General features: G+C 39.9%; 1 protein-coding gene across 1 annotated transcript in view; it reads right to left on the bottom strand.

Moving 5' to 3' along the window:
• Positions 1–25,683, bottom strand: part of eloa (elongin A) — a 73,345-nt gene that overhangs the window by 6,792 nt on the left and 40,870 nt on the right. Inside the window, exons 5-10 of the mRNA XM_072246971.1 lie at positions 19,114–19,228; positions 11,454–11,606; positions 9,568–9,665; positions 6,031–6,211; positions 1,983–2,091; positions 1,247–1,404 (exon numbers count right to left, since the gene is read on the bottom strand). Coding sequence (XP_072103072.1) covers positions 1,247–1,404; positions 1,983–2,091; positions 6,031–6,211; positions 9,568–9,665; positions 11,454–11,606; positions 19,114–19,228 — 814 coding nt within the window. The remainder of the gene's footprint in view (positions 1–1,246; positions 1,405–1,982; positions 2,092–6,030; positions 6,212–9,567; positions 9,666–11,453; positions 11,607–19,113; positions 19,229–25,683) is intronic.

Genomic DNA, 25,683 nt, shown 5'->3' with positions numbered 1-25,683 from the left:
GGACGTGAAAGCACAGAGGAACACCTGGAGAAATTTCTGAAATGACAGTTCGCTGCTGTTGTTACTGCGCGGTCGGAAATCTTCCGGAGGGAAGGCCTCAAAATCCCCGGCTTTGCCTGCTGTTGGCGACCGAGATTAAGGTCGAATCGTTTGGACAGAGATAGCGCTCAGTACTCGGTGTCGGAGAGCTGATCGGAGGCCCGAAGTTTTTGGATGACTCAGAGTCGGACTGTGGTCGGGTATGGCAGGGGGAGTTTTTCTTCCTTCTCCCATCTGCGTGAGATGCGGGGCATTTGAGAGACTTTGAATTTTTTACTGTGCTCATGGACTTCATCAAGTTAAGGTATTGTTGCACTATTGTAACTATATGTTATAATTATGCGGTTTTGTCAGTTTTTTCAGCCTTGGTCTGTCCTGTGTTTTGTGATATCACATCGGAGGAAATATTGTATCATTTCTTAATGCATGCATTACTAAATGACAATAAAAGAGGACTGCGTGTCTTCATAATCTAAAAATTCCTGTGTGTTGCTATTCAGAGGACCTGTACTGGACCCAGCATGCGAGTGCGACTGTGAAGAAAGCACGGCAGTGCTTCTGATTTCTCAGCACTTTGTGGAGATCCAGCATAACATCTAAAACTTTGAAAACTTCTATGAGTGTGCAGTGGAGATGCCTTGGGATGGAAAATCCTACAAAAAGAAGTGGACCCTGTCTAGTACATCGTGGGAAAAGCCCTCCCAGCCATTGAGCACATCTACACAAAACACTGTCATAGGATAGCAGCATTCAACACCAGAGATCTCCACCACCAAGGTCATGCTTTCTTCTCACTGCTGCTATCAGGTAGAAGATACAAGAGCCTCCGAACTCACATCACCAGGTTCAAGTACAGTTACTACCCCTCAACCATCAGGCTCTTGAACACAAGGGGATAACTACACTCAACTTCACTAGCTCCATCACTAAAGTGTCCCCACAACCAATGATCTCACTTTCAAGGACTCTTTATCTCATTATCTTATGTTCTTGTTATTTATTGCTATGTATTTATATTTGCATTTGCACAGTTTGTTGTCTTCCGCATTCTGCTTGATTTTTCATCAACCCTGTTTAGTTACTATTCCATAGATTCGCTGAGCAGGCCTACAAGAAAATGAACACAAGGTTGTATATCACAACATACATATACTTTGATAATAAAATTTACTTTGAACATATACATTTTATTTAAAAAATAACTTACTTTTGACTTGTTTCTTTGATTCATGGATTCCTCCTCCACTGTTGGGAATTGTCACACTTGATGCTGAGGAGCCATGGCTGGAACTAGGCCCTGGACCATCAAAGGACTGGTTTCCTCCCCCACTGCTACTGTTTCCTATTTGACTCTGCATCTTTATCCTACAGAAAACAGTTTTAAGACATTTAAAAAGTAAGGCTAACTTCAACTTCCTGATTCATTCTACAAAACGTACAGATTGAGGGTCTGAAGTTTCACAATATAAGAAATAAAAACAAATTTAAGTTTTTGGACAAAATAATATAAACACAGAAATATAACAACGTAGTGGAGGCCACTGAGCCCTTTGAACCTGCTTGGCCTTTCAGTATTATTATTGCTGGTCTTCAGACTCAATTCCTATTCTCTCCCCAAATCCTTCCATGCCTTTTGTTTCTGGAAATGTGTTTTGATTTGGCAGGTATTCAATTACTTGGTCAGATATTCAATTACAGAATTCTGAGGGAGAGAAATTCACAGAATGAAGAAATTGCTGATCTCTCTCCTAAGTGTCATAACCAACACCCCAAGACTGTGACCATCCACACTCCTCCTTGAATCCCAACTCTGAAGCCTTATCAGAATCTTGTAATATTAAATGCAAACATCATTTTTAGTTGGACAAGAATATTACCGTTAATGGTATGACTTGCAAATTAAGAGTTTACATGCATTATCAGAAAATAAACAATAGAATCACCTTAGGGGTGCCGGAACAGACATTCCAGTCCCATGCTTCTCCTGCCTGCGCCTTACATCTCTCGGTGGTTTAACCTCCGTGTTTAGGAAGGCCAGCTTTGCCTGACGGCCTATTTATAAAGAACATGAAACTTAGTACTTGGAGCCACCTAATCCATCCACTGCACACATCTCATTTCTGTTCAAATATTCCAGATCTTATAATATATACATACAATTGACAATTTTACCCAGCAGGAGAAATATTTATTGAAAATTAGGAATGCAATCTGCATTTCTGATGATTGAATTTTAACATTAGGCTCAGTGGGCTGATAGCACATTCATCACATATTGGATCCTCGAAGAGGACCACAACATTGTCATTGGGTTTGGAGGCTTGCGTGCCTCAACGACCCAGAGAGCTGTGTTGGCTGGGGTCACTGCTTCGTGCTTTGGCTCTTGGTGGGGTCACCCATGCCAAACAGGTCAAAGAGAAAAGGCCAGACTAAGAGTGGTTCACTGGTCCTCCAGGTTCAAGGGTTCAGCTCAGGGTAAACCAAAATTTATTATGTAAACAGCAACGAAGAATCCTTCTGCATCTGAGTGTGATGGTATTCCTGAGTCTCCACTCAGGACCTGCATGACTGACAGTAGTGAAAACCAAGAGGACGCTACTGACACGATGGAAGCCTTGACCACCACTGGAAGTCCTAAACATGACCAGAGATGGAGGACCTTCATTGCTGTCCTAAACACCAGTGGCATAACAGGCAGTTCAATCAAATCAAACAAATCGGATATGCACATCCAATAGGTTAATTTGTAAATACTACTTCTATGTAAATAATGACAAAATTCATGTCATTTTAGGATGAATAAGAATCTCAAAATTAGTTAGTTAAGAAGCAACATTTGTAAACTATACTAATTTTGTATCATCTCCTTTCCGAATCACGAAAGTCAATAAAAATATACAGGAATTCATCAGGGTCATTAATTTATGAAGTAGTAATTAAGAGTCCCTGTACAATGACCTGGAGAACAGAATTCAAATCCACCACAGCAGCTAGTAATTTAGCTAACTGATTAAAATCTGAAATGAAGAAAAAAAAACTTGTATTTGCAATGGTGACCATGAAACTACTAGATTATCATCATGTTCTTTTGAGAGGCATCTGCCATGCCTTCTCATCCTAGTTCACAGCAATACAAATTCCCTCTAAAAAGCGCAACAAACATACAAAAAACACAACTGATAAAATGCAAATAAACCACGCAGCAGAGAACTTGGTTAGTCACCAGGCTCGGAATCAATAAACAAATCCTATCTAGCTCATCATCTAAAATACAGCTCTAACAGTACGATGTCTAATGGCACAGATTTTATTATATCACATCATCATACCCTTTAGCCTGCACCAGGCTCCATGTCCTATGCCAGGTGACAATATGGAGGTACTTCACCTGTGAGTCGGCTGCGGTGATATACTGCATCTGTAGCTCCTGATGTGGCCTTCTATATATTGGTGAGACCCGACGCAGGCTGGCAGATCATTTCGCTGAACACCTACGCTCTGTCCGCCAGAGAAAGCAGGATCTCCCAGTGGCCACACATTTTAATTCCACGTCCCATTCCCATTCTGGTATGTCTATTCACGGCCTCCTCTACTGTCAAGATGAAGCCACACTCAGGTTGGAGGAACAACACCTTATATTCTGTCTGGGTAGCCTCCAACCTGATGGCATGAACATTGACTTCTCAAACTTCCACTAATGCCCCACCTCCCCCTCGTACCCCATCCGTTATTTATTTATATACACACATTCTTTTTCTCTCTCTTCTTTTTCTCCCTCTGTCCCTCTCACTATACCCCTTGCCCATCCTCTGGTTTTTCCCCCCCCCTCCCCCTTTTCTTTCTCCCTGGGCCTCCTATCCCATGAAACTCTCATATCCGTTTTGCCAATCAACTGTCCATTTCTTGGCTCCATCCCTCCCCCTCCTGTCTTCTCCTATCATTTCGGATCTCCCCCTCCCCTTCTCAAATCTCTTACTAGCTCTTCTTTCAGTTAGTCCTGACGAAGGGTCTCGGCCCGAAACGTCGACTGTACCTCTTCCTAGAGATGCTGCCTGGCCTGCTGCATTCACCAGCAACTTTTATGTGTGTTGCGAGGTACACAGTAGGGTTGGTGTGGTTCCGGGAGTCCACAGCAGCGTAGAGTAGGAGGAGTATTGAATGCACTCCAAATGTCCACATCAAAAGCAAGTTACTAATAGCATACTGGCAGAGCTAACAATAACAGGCAGGATAACATGGACTCATCGGTGAATTCTCAAACCAAGGTCGTTACTGACAGTGCCCAGAGGAACCACTCACTGCCGACATCCTGCTTATTCCTTCTTACTACCCTGGTTCCCAGGACATCTCCGTTCCAAACCTTGTATTATTGTTGGGTCAAATAAGGACAACAGAATTGAACTGCAGAGATACAAGCATAGTGACAGAAAGCCTTAATAATGTAATATCAAAGGGAAAACTCTTCACTAACTTAGTGATACCTAGGATAATGGATGATGCATAGTAATTCAACAAGATAGCAGCTATGCCCAATCATCTTCAGCTTTTTAATCAATGACTTTGCTTCTATCATAAGATTTTAAGAAGGAATAATTGTACAATATTTAATGCCATTTACAACCCTTTAAAAAAAAATGTAGTAATCCAGACATGGACAACATTACTTCAATCAGTAAAAAGGACAAAGGCAAGAAAAATGGAAAAATATTGCATGGGCCAAGATGTAGCAAATAATTTTCAAGCCAGGTAATAACCATCTTCAAAAGAGGTGGTTAAACTCTTCCTGACATTCAATTTCAGTTATGCTCATAAATCCCCATCATCAGGGCTACAAAAACAAGTTAGGTGCTGTATTCTGCAGGAGATTCACCTCCACACTTTCTAAAGCCTCACAGCCCTTTTTGAGGGACAAGTTAGTTGAATGATGGATTACTCACCAACAATATTCAACATTATTCCAGAAAAGTATCCAGCGTAATTAGTTAAATCTTCCATTCCAATCACTCCTTACATCACAGGGTCACCACAATGGCACTGCAGACTCCCCACAAAATGCACTGCAACAACTGTTCAAGGCCAGCAAGTTCACCACCTCTCAAACTCAGGATCTCAACCACTCAAAAAGAACAAGAGAGCAAGAACAAAAGACTGACAGTTGCAAGATCCCTTAGGCATCAAATATACTTTCTTGAAAATATACCGGCACTTTTTTTGTCACAGTCCTACCAAACAGCAGAACAGAAATAGCTTCATCAGATAGACTGCATAGTTCAGGTCTGAGACTCACCATTGCATTCTCTTTAATTGAGATGGAAAATAAAAGCTGGCCCTCATAGTATACATACATTTCATAAATAGTTTTCCTTGCCTATGCCGTTTCTTAATCCAATCATTGCAGAGATGTAGGTTAGCACTAAGTAAATCACCTAATAATTCTGCATCAACAAAGCATGAAGCAAAGTAGATTTATATAAAGAAAATTCAGAAACCAGTTGCCTTAATTTCCATGTTGCATGAGATATGCTGCTCTAAGAATTATAGGAGTCAGTCATTTGGAGCAAAAGTTAATAATATCAACTTTATAATCTTCAGAATAAAGTAACAGAATATTTTATTTTAAAAAATAAATGAAATGGAATTATAATTACACAAGATGCTTTTCTGTTCATATCTCTACCAGATCTCCAAAAATGTTCTCCAAATGTTACATTTCAAGACTGCTAATTTTTCCTAATTATGAATGTCCAATTTAGTTTGAACTTTAATTTGTAAAGAATGGTGGAAATTGGTTCACACAGTGGGTTCCAGATCAAAGTAACATGGTAAATTACAACAGCTGAAGTGTGCATAATTCAACATTTTGTTTTAAGTACACTACACTGAAGCACTAGAAAAAAAACTAAAGGAATTTGTTACTCTTTATAGCTTAACAAAACGAAGAACCTGACGTGACAGGCTAACAACAATGCATGTCTGAAAAATGCTCTTTACCTTTAGGTTTGCTGGCATGAGCTGAACTAATACTTTGAGTTATCGCACGCAGCTTCTGTTCTCGTTCATCATGGAGACGTAGGTACATTTCACGCCATGACTCAAACTCTTGTCGGTCCTGGTTCTTAAAGTCTCTCTTACAGTGCCTCAACCACAGATGATCAGTCTCTTCAACAAATGTCTAATATGTAAAAAAAAAAGAACACTGAACAATTTTGTTTAGTATGCAACAAAAAGTATATTGGAAAGCTGCAAAACAAGGCCATCCAAATTATGGTTGTCAGACCAAATTTGGACAGTAACAACTGCAAAGCTCAGGCTTAGATATTCTGCAGTGCCAGGTCCAAAGACCCAGTTTGTTGGCACTACATTTGCTTCTATATTTTAACATTACATGTGCAAGAAGTCAAGGTCACAACTTCTGCTTTATGTCAAATGTGACTTTCAATGGATACAAGTTTGAATACGTACCCCAGTCAATAAAATCCTGTTAGAAGAAATATCTAAAATTTAATTAAACGTTTTGAAATTAACCAACTTGAGGATACTTGACCATGTTACCATACACTTGCCATTCTTGGATTTAGAGTACAATGAAGCAAACACTTTCTTTTTGGAGTTCATTAATCCTAATAGATTTTTTAAAAACTTGCCAAGTGTTGTGGCTAAATACATTTTTAACTTGGGTGTTTCCCCAAAAATCTTATCTTTATTCTTGTGGCTTCTTGTAAGATACATTTGCTGATATTTGCATATTACTTACTGTGATTAAGAAAACCAGACATGTGGAAATTATTTCACCATCCATCACTGCCATTTTGCCACCAATGTAAATTATTTCATCATTCCTATTTGTCTTTCACATCAGAGTTAAATTCCTTCCTCCTTCCTACAGGTCATTTTCCTCCCTTTTACTTAATATATACCACTGCAAAAGAAGCCTATCTCAGAAAAAAGTTAGACATTTTTCAGTTGTGATATTAACTGAATAGCATCATTCACACCTTCTAAAAGCAAAATGAGAATCTAAATGCTTAAATTGGGAATTATCAGTCTGGGAGAACACAATGGATTGACCAACATCTGTTGGGAATGGGGGACAGGAGTGTTTATTGCTCCAGATTCCAGCATCTGCATTCCCTTGTGTCTGTATTATCAATGTGGATCACACATTATTCTTCAATTGAATGCTCAAAAAGGACACCTCCCCCCCACCAAAGAAAAGCAACGTGCAGCCACACATTAACAGAATTATATAAGCTGACCATCTTCAAAATAGGCACATACACAAAATAGAATAAAACCTTTAAAAACAAGATAATCTTTGAGAGATTTTGGCAAAAGTCTGTGCAATTTTACTAGGTTAAATTTTTTTAATAATGTACATAGCTATATAACGACAAGTCTAAGTTAATAAATTCCCACACATACAAGTTGATTTCCTTAAACCTTCTCTAACACCAGTGACCCAATATAATGGTCAATGTTCAAACGTGAACAACCTTGTGCATTTGGGAATCTCAGTGTCAAATGTAACTATTCATACTGCTCATTACTTACAATTCACTTTGAGCTGGAAACAATACAACAGTAAACATGTACTTCCCTTGTGACTCAGCGGAGTCAACTCGCAATCTATCTCTGCTGATCTCCAGCATGAAAAATAATTTTTAAGTAAGGTACTCACATTACAAATATTTATTAACAGCCTTTGTTAGCAAGTACTAACAAGGTGTCTAATGAACAAGTAGAATGGCTTTCTCCTGTGCAAACTTTCTGCTCTCAAAGTTGACTTGAATAATATTCTGGAGAATTAAAGATAATAATAAAACTGTACTTGGCAAGTGTCGATGCCTTTGAGATGAACTATAAGCCTTTCCATGCAAATTAGACTGTTAAAGTGCCGGGGAAGAGAGAAGCTTGGCAAAGCCTTACTCTATGCAACAAGAACCTCTAATGTATTCACAGATGTCTGATACACAAACTAAATGACAACAAAAAAAGAATGTTTATATAAAAATTACGAAGATGGCATGGAAATACTACATATCAGCCTACAAACACAGCACAAGTCTTGTCCAAATGCTTACAGAACAGCTGAGAACTGATAAAATTCTCAAACTTGTAGAAAATGTCAAATAAGGGTTTTAAAAATGTCTTGCGTTACTACTAGATCTCCTAACTTAGTCAGACTCTGCTCTTCAGGATGTCTGATAGCAACATTTGTAGCAAGTTCAGACTATCTGACATTTTGGAAGCTCTTTTGAAAACAGTAATTTCATTCTTCGTACCTGCCCGTCTGACACAGTATATTTCTGAAGCCTGCAGCAAGGTATGTTGCTGTGCATTAGGTAAAACTATTACCCCAAACCTCACACACGAGGAAATCTGCAGATGCTGGAATTTCAAGCAACACACATAAAAGTTGTTGGTGAATGCAGCAGGCCAGGCAGCATCTATAGGAAGAGGTACAGTTGATGTTTCCGGCCGAGACCCTTCATCTGGCCTGCTGCGTTCACCAGCAACTTTTATGTGAGTTACCCCAAACCTTTCACACTTCTGACCAGTTCAGCAATCGAGGCTCAGGAAACTGCAGCAGTTCCTTGTTACATGGAAAACAGAAGCAGTAACAGGCCACCCATCCACACGGCACCTGCCCAACCATTCAATACTATCTCATCCCCTCTGTCAAAGCTGAAATTTTCAAGTGTCAGATACATCACTGATTTCAATAAAAAGTGTTATTACACAATCCAGCACTTTGATGTTAAAAGCTGCCATTTTCTCTAATACCAAAGCAAAAATAGTAATGGTGGCATGATAGTGGCATTTAAGAAGCATTTAGACAAGAACATGAACATACAGGAAATTGAGCAATATGGATCATGATACATTTAGTTTAATTTGGCATCATGGTTTGCACAGATGTCATGTGCTGAAGGGCCTGTTAATATGCTATACTGTTCTATGTTGTAATAATGAGAGGGTCATTTATAAATGATCTGCAGATTAAAGCTCAAATTATTTATATTATTCCTGCTCACGATGCCCATTCACTGACATTCATAGAGACAAAAATGTATAAATTAGTGTAATTTACATAAAGTTAGTTTAAAAAAAAACACACTATGGCATTAAATAAAAACAAAATAAATTTTTAAAAATCTTTTCCATCTCCATGGAAATGTACGATTCTCCACATCGGGTTACCTAAAATATCCACCTCTCCCTATAATCTCTCTCTTTAAAAAAAGTCAACTTTCAATATGGAAAGTAAAAAATGTTTGAATGTCTGAAAATCAATGATTAATATCTCATACTGTATTGTCCACATCTGAAGGAATCATGTCCTCAGAACTCTCTTTGGTTAAACATGTAAAGCCAGGACTGTGGTGTAATGAAGAAGGTTAACTTGCTTATTTTAGTAATACCAAGGCAGCAGTAACCTTTCTTTTTAATTAAAGCATAAGAATGGTAACTGTATTATTGAGAGAAACTCCTGCGAACTTCCAGTTAGGACTCAGAATAAAGACTTACTGGATTGCAGTTCTCGATACGATACAGTTGATCAGGAGTACACCGCTCTAGCACAGGCTCCAAGATTTCAAACGGCACTCCTCCAACTTCATGAATAGCTGAAAGAAAACACAGCAGCTATTATGTAAAACAATCCAATATCTAAAGATATTTTCTACAGTAACTGTACCTCATGACAATAAGCACATAGGGATTTTCCAGATAGGCAATTGTGTGATCGTTTCAATCATGGAATCTTGTAAAGCTGAATTAATTTGTTTCTCTGATGCTGTAAATTTTGCTATTATTGCCAATATCCAATCTAGGATCATGTGTCAACAGAAAATGCACATGATGATAACCATTACCCATGAAAACTAATCTATGTAGAACTCAAAAAAAAAGGAAAGAAAATTGTCAAAACATATTCAGACCTAGAGAAAGCCAGTCCTGTCAGTTTAAAAAAAAGCCATGTAATTGTCTTTAGATGTGCCAGGAGAATTTCATTTTTATCTTCAATTGTCTCATGAATGAGGAACATGATTTTATTCCAATGACACACAAGAGAAATTGACAGGGAGCAAAGTGACCTGGTCTTTGCACAAACCTCATCTTTAATTGTTGAATTGGTAGAATTCTGAATACTGGTGTAACTATTATTTTATGGGGTTTATTAGTAGGACAGTCTGCATTGAATATGCATTGTCCAGCATGGCAAAATGTTATGGTGTAAACAGCTTTCATAGCTTTAAAACAGAAATGGTCCTTCAGCCAATACAAAGAAAATGTGGGCAGGAATTTAGCTGTTCTAGTGTTAAATGTTACATTTTTGTACAATGTTTGTATAACAGAACTCAGGAGATACCATTATTCTACAGTTTACCTCCTTTTGTTCAGCTCATTTTGAATATGCATCCTCTGCATGATTGAACCAATGGAAACAAGTAGTATATTTGTTTGTTATTCCTTCACCAATGTATGCTAACCAACCAATTCAGGAAAAATGCAAAAATCAAATCAAAGAAGTCACACCCCAATAGGGGAAGGGAGAAATAGGTCATTAGAGGCCAGAGTTCAAAAATAAGATCAGTTTTATGAGACAGAGCTGTTGAACATCCACTGTTCCCCATATCAGATAAAATTTATACATTAATGTCCACTAGGGTGAGGAATGCAAGATCCCAGTGCACGCGGAACCATACAAAATCAATGAATCAAATCTTGCATAAGAGGTAGGAGAAACAACACAGCCCACAAAGTAGTCTCCTCATACTAACATTTAACATTTACAGTGAACTATAGATTGGTAGTATTTGATTGGTGGGGAGGACATGGTGGAGATACATCTCTACCAAAGGAGGTGTAAGGCCCTCCTTCCCTCTGCTGGCCTGCAGGTCACCCTTGGGCAAGCACCTTCTTAGCCACCCATCCCCCTGACCCCCAACCCCCCAATCAGGGTCCAATGAAGCAACAGGAGCAGGTGATGAGGAGGTGGATGGTCATATGAGCAGCTGATGCCTATCACAAGTCCTGGTTATGCAACCACTGGTGCCAGGCAGACAATTTCTGAAGAGTATTGACAAAGGCTGCGGTCACCTGTCTTGAAAAGGTACTGCCCAGAAGGCGGCAATGGAAAACCGCTTCTGTAGAAAAATTTGTCATGAACTATCATGGTCAAAAAGCATGACTGCCCACGTCATACGACACAGCGGATAATGGTGATGTAGAGTATCTGATGCGTGGTCCAGATGGGAAAGGTCTAAAACCAACAGTTGTATTGAAAGACAAATGTCAAATTGTACAGAATTCCAGTATGGAACTACTGTCTTATCAGAAATAAACTACTCGGTACTGCTATATTTTCTATACTTCCATGTGCATATCTCTGACAACGATTTATGACTTACAGTCCACGTTATTTTGAAGAACTCGAATACACTGTTCAAATAACGACATCATCTTTGGGAGATAAACAATCTTTGATCCAGAGTACACTTGCATCTTTGAGTTAAAACGGCGACCAGTAAATCCCAGATCTTCCTCAGACAGAATAGACACAGCTGTATCAGAATGGAAACAAAGGATTAATTAAATGATTGTGTAGCAGTTGAAAAATTAAATTGTAAATCAAATGCTGGCATGCATTTTCCAATATATACATTCCTTCAGCTTTCTTCCAATAATCATACTGGACAGTCATAAAAGTTCTCCACAATCAGCTTATCTAGTAAGAAATACTGAACAAAAATTTAAAAAAATACTAGAAACATTCAAAAGGTTAGGCCATATCTGTGGAAAGAGAAATGCAGATAATGTTTCAGGTTGAAAAGACTTTGATAGAATTGATAAAAAAGGAGAAATAGAGTTTAATTGTCAGTTGCAGAAAATGTGGTTAACTGGATCAGCAAATCTGTGCATGACACTAAGATTGGGAGTGTAGTGGACAGTGAGGAAGGCTATCGTGGCTTGCAGAGGCATCTGGAACAGCTGGAAAAATGGGCTGAAAAATGGCAAATGGAATTTAATGCAGACAAGAGTGAGGTGTTGCATTTTGGTAGGACTAACCAATATAGGTCTTACACAGTGAATAGCAGGGCATTGAGGAGTGTGGCAGAACAAAGGGATCTGGGAGTACAGGTCCATAATTCATTGGAAGTGGTGTCACAGGTAGACATAGTTGTAAAGAAAACTTTTGGCATGTTGGCCTTCATAAATCAAAGTATTGAGTACAGGAGATGGGATGTTATGTTGAAATTGTATCAGACATTGGTTAGGCCTAATTTGGAGTAGTATGTATAGTTTTGGTCACCTACCTACAGGAAAGATGTAAATAAGGTTGAAAGTGTATAGTGAAAATTTACAACTATGTTGCCGGGTCTGGAAGACCTGAGTTATGAGGAAAGATCAAATAGGTTAGGACTTTATTCCTTGGAACATAAAAGATTGAGAGGAGATTTGATGGAGATATACAAAATTATCAGTGGTATAGACAGGGTAAATGCAAGCAGGCTTTTTCCACTGAGGTTGCGTGGGACAACCATAGGTCATGGGTTAAGGGTGAAAGGTGAAAAGTTTAAGAGGAACTTGAAGTGAAACTTCATCATCAGAGGATCGTGAGAGTGTGGAACAAGCTGCCAGCACAAGTGGTGCATGCAAGCTTGAATTCAGCATTCAAGAGAAGTTTGGATAGGTACACATATGGTCGGGATATGGAGGGCTATAGCCCCGATGCAGGTCGATGGGAGTAGTCAGTTTAAATGATTTGACATAGACTAGATGGCCAAAGGACCTGCTTTTGTCCTGAAGTTTTCTACAACTCTAAAAAGTGGGGTGTAGGGCAAAGAGATATCCATGAAAATGTTAATCCAGGGCTGCCATTAGCTGGGAACTGAGAGACAAGGAGAGGGAAATAGAGGTAGAGAACATAAACAGAATAGGTTGCAAAATGTCAGCTATCAAGCAGACCCAGATGAGAAGAATGTGGAGTGGGAGGGGGAGAGGGAGAGAGAAATCAAGTTGCCTGATCTTCAAGAATTCGATAGAGGGCAGCACTGTACCCAAACATAAAATTAGGTGCAGGTCCTAAAATTTGCACTGGGCCTCATTAATACATTGCAGGAGGCCACAGACAGATTGCTCAAAGTGAGAGTGGGATTGGGATTGTGAATTAATATGGCAGACAATAAGGGCCGAGTTGAAGGCAAGCATCAGAAAGCATACATGAGTACATTTTTCCCCACTTCCCCCTTACCTTTACAAGAACTCCATTCCATTTTTCCAGTCCGTCCATTACCATTGTATTTGCTCTGGTGATTTATCTTTCAACAAGTACCTCCAGGATGCTTGTCCTACTGAATTGTAGCTTTCCCTCTCCTGAGAGAGTCCTTGATTGCATCCCTCTTCCTAATTAACCCATCCATTTGAACCTTATCGTCACAGCATCCCTGAACTCTTGTCTTATGTTTTTTTGCAGCTCTAATGTGACATTTTCCCCCCTCTTTGCCAGTACGGATAAAGGATTTTTAAACCTGGATCACTTCTCTTTCATCAAATGCTGTCAATGTGCTGAGTAGGGACATCTGTATATTCACTTTTCATACGAGTTTCATTCTCCCTCATACTTTTGTCCCACAGCATGAAAATCCACTTAATGGCATGGACAGTAGGACCTCCCAGGGTTGTGATCTCAGAATTGCTACCCGTGCCACATGCTAGTGAGGCCAATACAGGTGACCCACGTTTTCCGAACGTTCGCTTTACGACACCTTGCTGTTACGAAAGAACTACATTAGTTACCTGTTTTCGCTAACAGAAGGTGTTTTCACTGTTACGAAAAAGGGCAGCGCGTGCCTGAACAGCCAAGCTCCTCCCTAGAACTGCATCCTAGCCGGCATTGCTTAAACAAGTGCTTTATCTTGATTTATTTTGTGCATCCGTTAGCAAGATGAGTTCAGAGGTATCGGAAAAGTCTAAAAGAGCTCGTAAGGGTGTTACACTTAGTGTAAAAGTAGACATAATTAAGCGTTTCGATCATGGTGAACGAAGTAAGGACATTGTCCGCGCGTTGAACTTGCCTGCATCCACCATTCGCACTATTTATACACAGAGAGAAAGAATCTTGAAAGCTGCTGATGTTACTGTTGGTTCTGCTCGTAGCAAAGTGGTCTCTCTTAGTCGGCATCCAATAATGGATAAAATGGAAAGTCTATTGCTTAAGTGGATTGATGGGTGTACAAAGTGTGGTGTTCCGTTAAGTTTTCTTATACTTAAGGAGAAATCAGTCAGTCTTTTTAATAAGCTGAATCAGAAAGCACTGGACAATGGTGATGAAAGTGTTGTGAAAGTGGAATTTAAAGGTGGTCATGGGTGGTTTGATCGGTTTCTGAGGCGAGGACAGCTTCAGAGTTTAAGCCCCCAACCTCCCGGCCACAGACCGGTACCGGGCCGTGAAGAATGCAGTGGTGCAGCAGTAGTCGGAACGCACCCAGCACATCTTTAGGAAAAGAGCTGAAATAAACACGCTAATTAATTAGATGCCGCCCGACACATAAATGTCGGCCCAGATCACAGGCGATTGCCAATTGCGTCAGGTGGTTATTCGTATAAGTAAGTGTTTAACTGTGACGAAACTGCAATTTATTGGAGTCCTCCCGATTCCGGTAAATGAAACTACACTGTACATACATTATTTCTACTTTATATAGGCTGTGTATTTTTATGTGTTATTTGGTATGATTTGGCAGCTTCACAGTTTAAAGGTTACTGGAGAGTTTCTGCCAAGAGTGCTTCCGTGAGATTTTCGCTGTGCTAGACAGTGCTGCAGAAAAGTATTCCTACTTTATATAGGTTGTGTATTTATCATATCATTCCTGCTTTTACAATATGTTACTGTTACTTTAGGTTTTTATGTTCTATTTGGCATGACTTTGTAGGTTATTTTTTTGGGTCTGGGAACGCTCAAAAATTTTTCCCATGTTAATAAATGGTAATTGCTTATTCACTTTACAACATTCCGGCTTACAAACTGTTTCGTAGGAACACTATACCTTCAAATAGCGAGGGAAACCTGTATGTAGCTACAGAGTTGGTGTAGGAGGCAAGTATATGGAATAAGGTAGATGAACTTGCAGCACAGTTGCAGGTTGGCAGTCAAGATGTTGCAGGCATTACGGAATCACGGCCAAAAGAAGATTATAGCTGGGAGTTTAATGTCCAAGGATACATATTGTATTGAAAGGACAGGCAGGAAGGCAGAGGGGGCGGCATTGGTAAAAAATGAAAACAAATCATTAGAAAGAGGTGACATAGGCTCAGAAGGTATTGATTTTTTGTGGATGAAGTTCAGGAACTGCAAGGGTAAAAAGACCCTGATGGGAATTGTATACAGACCCCCAAACAGTAGTAAAGATGTGGCCTACAAATTACAATGGGAGATAGAAAACGCATGCCAAAAGGGTCATGCGGAAGTTCAATATGCAGGTAGGTTGGGGAAAATCAGGCTGGTGCTGGATTCCAGGAGGGGAATTTTCTAGAATGCTAACCAGATGGCTTTTTAGAGCAGCTTGTGGTTGAGCCCACTAGGAGATCAGCTATTGTGGATTGGATGTTGTGCAATGAACCAGAATTGATTACAGAGTTTAAAGGTAAAATAACCCTAAGGGGCAAGTGATCATATGATAGAATTCATCCTGAAATTTGAGAAGGAGAAGCAAAAATCAGAGGTATCAGTATTACAGTGGAGTAAAGGAAATTACAGAGGCATGAGAGACGAGTTGGCCAGAATTGATTGGAAAAGAACACTGGCAGGGGTGACGGTACAGCAGCAATGGCTGGAATTTCTGGAAGCGATTTGGAAGGTACAGGATATATACATTCCAAAGAGAAAGAAGTATTCTAAAGGAATGATGACACAACCGTAGCTAACAAGAGAAATCAAAGCCAAAGAAAGGTCACATAATAGACCAAAAATTAGTGAGAAGTTAGAAGACTAGGAAGTTTTAAAAACCAACAGAAGGCAACGAAAGAGTCATTAAGTAATTAAAGATGTGATACGAAAATAAGCTAGCCAATAATATTAAAGAAGATACCAAAAGTTTCCTCAGATACATAAAGTGTAAAAGAGAGGCAAGATTGGAAATCGGACTGCTGGAAAACAACGTTGGAGAGGTAGTAATGGGAGACAATGAAATGCAGATAAACTGAAGTAGTATTTTGTGCCAGTCTTCACTGTGGAAGACACTAGCAGTATGGTCCAATTACAAACGAAAGAAAATGTGCAGATGCTAGACATCCAAGCAATATACACAAAATGTTGGAGGAACTAAGCATGCCAGGCAGCATCTATGGAAAAGAGTGAACAGTCGACTTTTCAGGCAGAGACCCTTCATCAGTATTGTGGAAGTTCCAGGTGTCAGGGGTCATGAAGCGTGTGTAGTTACCATAACTAGAGAGAAGCTTCTTGGGAAACGGTAAGGTCTGAAGGTGGATAAGCACCAGGACCAGGTGGTGTACACCCCAGGGTTCTGAAAGAGATGGCTGAAGAGATTGTTGAGGCATTAGTAATGATATTTCAAGAATCATTAGATTCTGAAATGGTTCCAAAAGACTGGAAAATTGCAATGTCACTCCACTCTTCAAGAAGGGACAGAGGCAGAAGAAAGGAAACTATAGGCCAGTTAGTCTGACGTCAGTGGTTGAGAAGATGTTGGGAGTCGATTATTAAGAGTGTGGTCTCAGGGTATTTGGAGACACATGATAAAATAGGCAATAGTCAGTATGGTTTCCTCAAGGGAAAATCTTGCCTGGCAAACCTGTGGGAATTCTTTGAAGGAATAACAAACAGGATAGACAATGAAGAATCTGTTGATGATGTGTACTTGGATTTTCAGAAGGCCTTCGACAAGGTGCCACATATGAGGCTGCTTAACAAGATATGAGCCCATGGTATTACAGGAAAGATTCCAGCATGGATAAAGCAGTGGCTGATTGGCAGGAGGCAAAGCATGGGAATAAAGGGAGCCTTTTCTGGTTGGCTGCCAGTGACTAGTGGTGTTTCAGAGGGGTCTGTTGTTGGACCCGATTCTTCTTATGTCAACGATTTGGATTATAGAATTGATGGGTTTGTTGCAAATTTTGCAGAAGATATAAAAATAGGTGGGAGCAGGTAGTTTTGAGGAAGTAGCGAGGCTACAGAATGACTGAGTCAGATTAGGAGAATGGGCAAAGAAGTGGCAGATGGAATAGTGTCGGGAAATGTGCAGTCATGCACTTTGGTAGAAGAAATGAAAGGGTTGACTCTTCTCTAAATAGAGAGAAAATACAAAATACTGAGGTGCAAAGGGACCTGGGAGTCCTTGTGCAGGATTCCCTAAAGGTTAATTTGTAGGTTGAGTCTGTGGTGAGGGAGGCAAATGTAATGTTAGCTTTAATTTCAAGAGGACTAGAATATAAAAGCAAGGGTGTAATGTTGAGACTTTATAAAGCACTGGTAAGGCCTCACATGTAGTATTGTGAGCAGTTTTGGGCCTCTTAGAAAAGACATGCTGAAACTGGAAAGAGGGTTCAAAGGAAGTTCACGAAAATGATTCCAGGATTGAATGGCTTGTCATATGAAGAGAGTTTGATGGCTCTGGCCCTGTATTCACTAGATTTCAGAAAAATGAGGGGCAACCTCATTGAAATCTATCAAATGGTGAAAGGCCTTGATAGAGTGGATGTGGTGGAGAAAATGTTTCCTATGGTGGGAGAGTCCAAGACCAGAAGACACAGTCTCAGAATGGAGGGGCATCCTTTTAGAATTTCTTTAACCAGAGAGTGGTGAATCTGTGGAGACCAAATCTTTATATATACTTAAGGCAAAGTTTGATAGATCCTTGATTGCTCAAGACATGAAGGGATATGGAGAGAAGGCAGGAGATTGGGGCTGAGAGGAAAATTGGATCAGCAATGATGAAACGGCAGAGCAAACTTGATAGGTCAAATGGCCTAATTCTGCTCCTATATCTTATTGTCTTATAGGTAAATCTTGTCAGCAGTAAGACTTTCAACCTCACTAGTTTAAAAGGCAAGTTCTTCTATACTCACTGAACAATCAAGTTTTATTAAGTTCATTCATCTTGAAACTGTAGTATTTGAAGGAGATTCATTCTGGGATTAGTAATATTCTGTGGCTTCAAATACAACCACAAATGTGCCTTAACTATTTTATACATGGAAGTTGGAGTCGGGGTCACTGTTAGCTTCTTAAACTTAGGGTTATTCCAAGTTGCTGATGCTATTGCTAGCTCAGCAGATTGCTACTTTTGTGTATTTAATATTCTAGTAATATTTGAGTAAACTTGTGTATATTTTTTATATTTATTTTTATTTATATATCAATCATGATTAAACATTCTTGTTCATTTAAATAATTAGGTATTATATTTCTAAATACTTGAATTGCATGTATTATCACGATACCATGAGATACACACACACCTTGCTTAAAGTAAACTCCGTGTCTTCCTTTGAGTTAGTTTAATGTTTTGAAGTTGCAAAACATAACTGCTACTCTCTGCTGCATTACAGAGCTCAGCCAAATTCCATATAAGGAAAGAAAATTCACTTACTGTCTTTTCAGGCAGCCAAGGAAAATAACATTTCCAACAACTGCAAGTTTGTATAAAGTGCAGACATTCACGTCTTTATTGACTTTAATTCCCATACAGTAGTTCTGCACAATCTTGGTAGAAAATAGGCAACTCAACTGAACGAAATTATCTGAATGGAATGGCAAATGAAACTGGAGCATAGCTCGAATAAGACAACAACACAGGAGAATCGAGAATCTCTGCAGATCCTAAGTAAATTTGTTGTTTTGGGATATTAATCTAGAGACAGCAAGAGGAGAAACTGATTGGTCTGCTAGTGAATTTCTTTACCGTGACCATTTCTCTTTCCATTAACTTTCACCATCGCTTCAATTTACAAAGTCCATCAATTGAACAATTAGAAACTTACAGTCTTATGACAAAAATAAATAAGGAAGATTTTATTGTGTGGTGAATTCCACCTGCTCAGTAGACTTACCTTTCCTTTTGGGTGGAGATAATGGTGTCAAATCCATGGAAGGGAGGGGTCGGTAGTTGGGCTGGATATTTGGCAATGGAATATCTGGTAAGACTGGTACCACATCAATCATCATCTTTTGTTGTCAGAGTGGGGGGGGGGGGAGGTATGAAAATTAAAAGAAAAATAGTTAAAACTTCTGTCTTTAAGTAGAAACAACTAACAGTAATTGAAGAGCACCATCATGGTGTCTAATTTTAAAGCCACTAGTACTCCAAACCAAATATTAAATTACATATACTTTTATTCCCTTTCTTTTTGACTCTATTTCTTTTAGTATTTATAGGCATGATTAGAAGTATTGGCTGAAATCCTACAAAATCCTACCTTTGTGCCCCAAAGTAGGAGCGACACTGGCCAAACATCAGTGAAGTACGGCTGAGATGCGTTCTCTGGCAGGTCTAACCTAGCCGTGAAGGTGATGTTCCATCGGTATACTACTAGACTAGATCTGGTAGTAGGGACGCGGCTAGCTAAGTCAAGGAGGTGAGCATGCCTTCGCTACTTTGTAGGTTATGCCTCTTCAGGCAAAGGCTGCACCCAACGAGGACGCCGGCAGCAGGGCGTCTGATGGTGTCTGTGGCAGATGAATCCAAAAGGGTCAATGGTACAGCCACCTTGGTGACATGCGGAGGAACCAGAGTACTGGTCATCGGATGGCATCACTAGACTGGTTAGTTGTCACTGCGGGGCAGCTTCCTTATCCGCTAAGCCTGTTACACTCCTGTGTACCACTTAGCATCAGATTTGGAAGCCCAGAGAGACTATGGTGGGGGCATGACACCGTCTGTCTTATTACTGTGCAAGGCGTCAGTCAAAATCGAAATCGATGGACAGCCGAAGAGAAGAAGAAGAAATGTTGCAGAAGACAAAGTCCAAAGTAAAATTTATTATCAGAGTACATACAGGTCACCACATACAACCCCGAGATTCTTTTTCTGTGGGCATACATAGCAAATCTATAGAATATCAGCTGTAAACTGTACGCATCAAGATCTGTTAACTGTAAACAAACTGCACCAATGCAAATATAAATAAATAGCAATAAATAACGAGCATGAAATAACATGATAAAAGAGTCCTTAAATGAGTGTAGCTATTCCTTTTTGTTCAAGAGCTTGATGGTTGAGGGGTAGTAACTGTTCTTGAACCTGGTGGTGCGAGTCCTGATGCACCTGTACCTTCTACCTGATGGCAGCAGCGAGAAAAAAGCACGGCCTGGATGGTGAGGATCTTTGGTGATGGATCTGCTTTTCTACAGCAATGTTTCATGCAGATGTGCTCAACAGTTGGGAAGATTTCACCTATGATGTATTGGCAGGAATCCACTACCTTTTGTAGGATTTTCCACTCAAAGGCATTGGTTTTCCCATACCAGGCCAAAATGTAGCCCGTCTGCACACTTTCCACCACACAGCTATGGAAGTATGCCAAGGTTTTCAATGACATGCTGAACCTCTGTAGATTCCTGAGGAAGTAGAGGCACTGTCATGCTTTCTTTGCAATAACATTTATATGATGGGTCCAGGATGGATCCTCTGAGACAGTGACACCCAGGAATTTAAAGTTACTGACCTACTCCACCTCTGATCCTTTGATGATTACTAGATCATGGACCTCTGGTTTCCCTCTTCTAAAATCTACAATCAGTTTCTTGGTCTCATTGACATTGAGTGAGAGGTTGTTGTTATTATACCACTCAGCCAAGTTTTCAATTTCCCTCCAGTATGCTGATTCACCCCCTTTGATACAGCCCACAACAGTGGTGTCATCAGCAAACTTGTATGTGGTGTTGGAGCTGTACTTAGCCACACAGTCATAGGTGTAAAGCGAGTAGAGCAGGGGGCTAAATACATATCACGACAGTGCTCCTGTGCTGATGGAGATTGCGGAGGAGATGTTTCTGCAAATCCATACTGCCTGTGGTCTACAATTGAGGAAATCCAGGATCCAATTGCACAAGGGGGACATTGAGGCCCCGCTCTTAGAGTTTACTGATTAGAACTTGGTGTTAAATGCAGAGCTGTAATTGATATACAGCATCTTGATGTATGCATCTTTGATGTTCAGATGTTCCAGGATTGTGTGAAGAGCCAACGAGATAGCATCTGCTGTAGACCTGTTGCTTCAGTAGGCGAATTGGAGAGGATCCAAGTCACCATTCAGACAGGAGCTGATAATCTTCAACACCCGTCTCTCAAAACATTTCATTACTGTGGATGTAAGTGCCACTGAGTGAGCCATTTGGACAGGTTACCACGCTCTTATTGGGCACCGCTACGATTGAAATCTACTTGAATAGGTGGGTAGCACACACCGCTGGAGTGAGAGGTTGAAGATATCTGTGAATACCCCAGCCATTTGGACTTCAGTACTTCATCTGGACCAGGTGCTTTCCTTGGATTTACTCTCTTGAAGGCAGCTCGCACGTCATCTTCAGATACTGAGACCAAAGGATCATCGGGAGTTCTAGTGATCAAAGCGAGCAGAGAAGGGTTTGAGCTCATCTGGAAGCGAAGCTCTGCTGACCCCTATGTTGCAAGATATATCTTTTTTGGAGGTTATGGCATTCAAATCCTGCCACAGCTGATGACAGCACTACTAGAATTATATTCACTTTTCCCATTTTATCATTCAATATTAGCAAGGTAACAGGCAACCAACTCACGTGCATGGCTACAATAAAATCCTCTCCTGTTGCATCAGAAGAGGATTTGAATCAATATATAGTATAGATATGTACATATTCTATGTGTGCATTTCTTCCCCATCAGCCAATTTCAATCTGATGTTCTTTACAATTTTAAATCTTCAATTAGCCTTGTTAGAAAGTAAATACCACAAATACTAAGAAGTCAATTTTAGCATAGAATTCTTTTTTTTTTTGCTGTTTTAGTGTGAAATTTGAGATGCATTATGGATTGCAATCCCAGTCTGAAACTGATGTCTGGGTTTCATGGACTAAATTAGTTACTTGTAGAATGGAATTCCAACCTTTTTTAAAAAAAATAAAGCTATAAATTTTGAGAGAAATTTTATCCATTGAAGGGACTATGCACGATCATGGAAGTGAAACTCACAAACTTAATTTCTTTAGGGGTTCATTTCTACAATGAAGTGTGATAATGACTTCCATCCCTTTTTTCTCTACCGTGTCAGGTCCTGTGGCTACAAAAGGTGATCTTGGTCAAAAATTATTTCGTGACAAGGGACTGAGATTAGTACCTCGAGGGGAAACTGCCATGAATTGGTGCTGAATGGACTGGACACTACAAACACTTCAGGTAGCCCACAATATATTAACGACCATGGGTACTGACTTACAGTATTTTGGTGACTACAAAATGATGGTGATGATACAATTATCCAGAGAAAGACAGTGTAAATCATTTATTAATGGATTACAGCATGTATGACAGTTGTTCAGCTGTCCATTGGTAAACTGCAATATTATTCCATGGATTAACCCAGGAGAGGTCTTGAGTAACACATGCCTAGCTGCTCAATATTTATTATGAAGGCATGGAGAGCTGCCAACTATTATGGCAAAATACATACAGAACGCTAGCCAACACTAATGAAGGAGTGACAAAGATGACTGCACTTTGGCCCGACAGCAATCTATAGGACTGGCATGGCAACAAAGGACCCGAAGAAGCCTTTGGCTCAGAAAAAGCATTTATTCACCAACAATGGATGTTTGGCTCACATCTGCGTTTTTCCAGGAGTCAGACCATTTATAATCAGTCAAAACAGTGCCTTATAGTGTATCCTTAAACTACAGATGGAGGAAGATTTCCAGATTATAATTGAATAGGGTGTGGAAGGTCCAAATTGCCTAATTTGCACTTTAAATCTTGTTGATGTACAACAGGCCACAGCTAGAGTACTGAATGTGGCAGAGAAGATTGGAGGAGGTGCATGTGAATCTTTGGTGGTTTATTTTGAGGCCCTTAATGGTGGTATGGGAGGATGTAGAAAAACAAGTGCTGCTCCTCCTGAGGTTGTAGGGGTTAGCGCTAGGGAGAAAGAATCAGGGAGAAATGGGTACAGAGGGTTAAATAAATCAGGGAGGAGCCGTGGAGGGAGTGGTTACTGTGGAAGGGGAAAATCTGGCTAGTGGCGGGTTTGTTGCAGCTGGTGAAATGTTCCTGCTCCACCCGCATTGATGCTGCCCAACCCACTGCGTTCTTCCAGTGGTTTGTTTTTTTTTTGCTCTGAATTGTAGCATTTGCAGCCTCTTGTAATAATAATAACAATAAATACTTTATTGATCCCAAGTGGGAAATTATTCCGTAATAGCAGCAACATTTAAAAACACACTTAGCAATAATATTAAATAATAAAAATATAACATTAACTAATAATAAAGTACAGGATAATAATACAGTAATAACTTACCAATGTGCAATACTGCACAATAATAATGTACAAAATAATAAAACAGAGACTATTGTACTATGATGTGTGTTCTCCTGTCACACAGAGATGAACTGTTATATTTGCCTATTGCATTTGGTAGGGAAGATTTTCTGTAACGATCCTTGTGACAGCGGAGCTGAATGGGCCTTTTCAAAAGGGTTTGCCACTGCTTATTCAGTAGGTCATCAAGAGGATGTGCCTGATTGTCTATAATGGATAACAGTTTGTTTTGTGACCTCCACTCCACCACCAACTCAGAAGAGTCCGGGTTGGAGCCAAGGATGGATCCAGCCTTTTTGATGAGTTTACTTAGTCTTTTTGCATCACCAGCACTGATGATGCTCTCGGAGATCTGTTGAACCATGCACCACCACCACGGGCGACACTCCTGACAAACATGGATGTGGCAAGCTGTCCCTCCCAGGGGCTGTGTTGATTTTTTTTTCTCTGTTGGGAATAGGACATTTCCTCCACTTGTTAATTGTCATTCAAGGTGAATGGAAGTGTTCCTTTTGAGTTGTACTCCTCAAGAGTTGCAGCAGAGACTCTGAAGTAAGCGTTTTTAGGTTACAGTAGCTTAGCAGTTAGTGTGACGCTATTACAGCTCAGGGCATCAGAAGTTCAGAGTTCAATACGAGCATCCTCTGTATTACTTCTCCTAAATGTATAGGTTTTAACTGGAGCATAGGAGCTCCAGTTTCCTCCCACAGTCCAAATACATACTGGGTAGGTTAACTGGTCATTGTAAATTGTCCTGTGTTTAGGTGAGGGCAGTGTTTCCCAATCTTCTTTAACCCAACGTCCCTAAAGCACGTTCATACTTGCCAACACCCCCTAAAGGTCCTCATACCTGCCAATGCCCCCCTTAGGCACAACATACTCTCTGATGCCCCCATAGTATAAAAACATGCCTACCATATGCTAGAAAAATGAGTCTGCTTTAAATTTTTATTTGTCTTTAAACCTAGCTTACACAGTACCTGTCCACTACACAGTAGCTTTGATATCAATGTCATCCCTCAGCTTGATGGTTTTTAGCAAGAGTTGAAATATCTGGTTCAAGTTGTGACAGCAAAAGCCTTAAGTCCCCATATATAACAATGTCCAAGTGGTTTCTGTTTTTTTTTTGTGAGTATGTGGTTCTCTACACTGAAGCCTCTTTCAACAAAGTAGGAGGGTGGCAATACAATGAAGAGCGGTTTGACTTTTCTCCAAAGACCAGGAAACTTCGCATGACAGTGTAGCCACACACCACAAAAGCTGACAATTTTGAAAAGCATTTTTGCTTCATCATCATTCTGAATTTTCATGTCTTCTTGCAAGCTCTCTTCCTATTCTTCCACCTAGGAAAGAAATGGGTTAATTACCCAGTCCAGATGGTTCAAATCCTTGAATCGATTCTGAAAATCCTTCAGTGACTGCAGATGTAAGCAGTACTCTTGCAAAACACTCTGTGAAAGTGAGTGCCATACTTCCCATGCAAGGAAACTGTGAGACATTCTTCCCCCATTGTTTTGATTATACATTTCCAATTTTCCGATAAAAGTGGACACTATACTTTGAAATTGAAATTCTCACCCTACAGTTTCATATTTAGAATGTTCATTTTGTAATACAGATCAGCTAGGTATGCCACATTTCCACGTAGAAGCTCTTGTTGACTTTGAGCAAAAATTCAACCACAGTGTCAAAAAGATTAAAGGAACGTTTTAAGCAGCAGCCTTTTGACAGCCAATGCACTTCAGTGTGAAGAAGCACACGCTCAAACTCTTCCCCATTATCCTGGCATAACTGGTGAAATATTCTGCCATTTAATAGATGAGCTTTATTTTGTTTGTAGCAGATATTACAAGAAGCTTGAAAAAAGTCGCTGGCTGAGGTTTCTGGCTGCGAGATATTGATGATGAATTACACAATGGGTTGCAATAGACTAGGAATTTCTTTTTTCAAAAGCGCCTATAAAGAAGCATGGTGACCTGTCATGTATAGTGCTCCATCTGTTGCACAAGAAATCACGTTCCTAATTGGAATACTTTTATTCTCAATATACATTTTGAGCTTGTTGTAGATTGATTCTCCTCCAATGATATTTGTTAGCTTTTTAACAAA

The sequence above is a fragment of the Mobula birostris genome, chromosome 30 (genome assembly GCF_030028105.1).
Source record: "Mobula birostris isolate sMobBir1 chromosome 30, sMobBir1.hap1, whole genome shotgun sequence".
NCBI classification, from domain to species: Eukaryota; Metazoa; Chordata; class Chondrichthyes; order Myliobatiformes; family Myliobatidae; genus Mobula; species Mobula birostris.
This window is presented reverse-complemented; position numbering and strand designations above follow the sequence as displayed.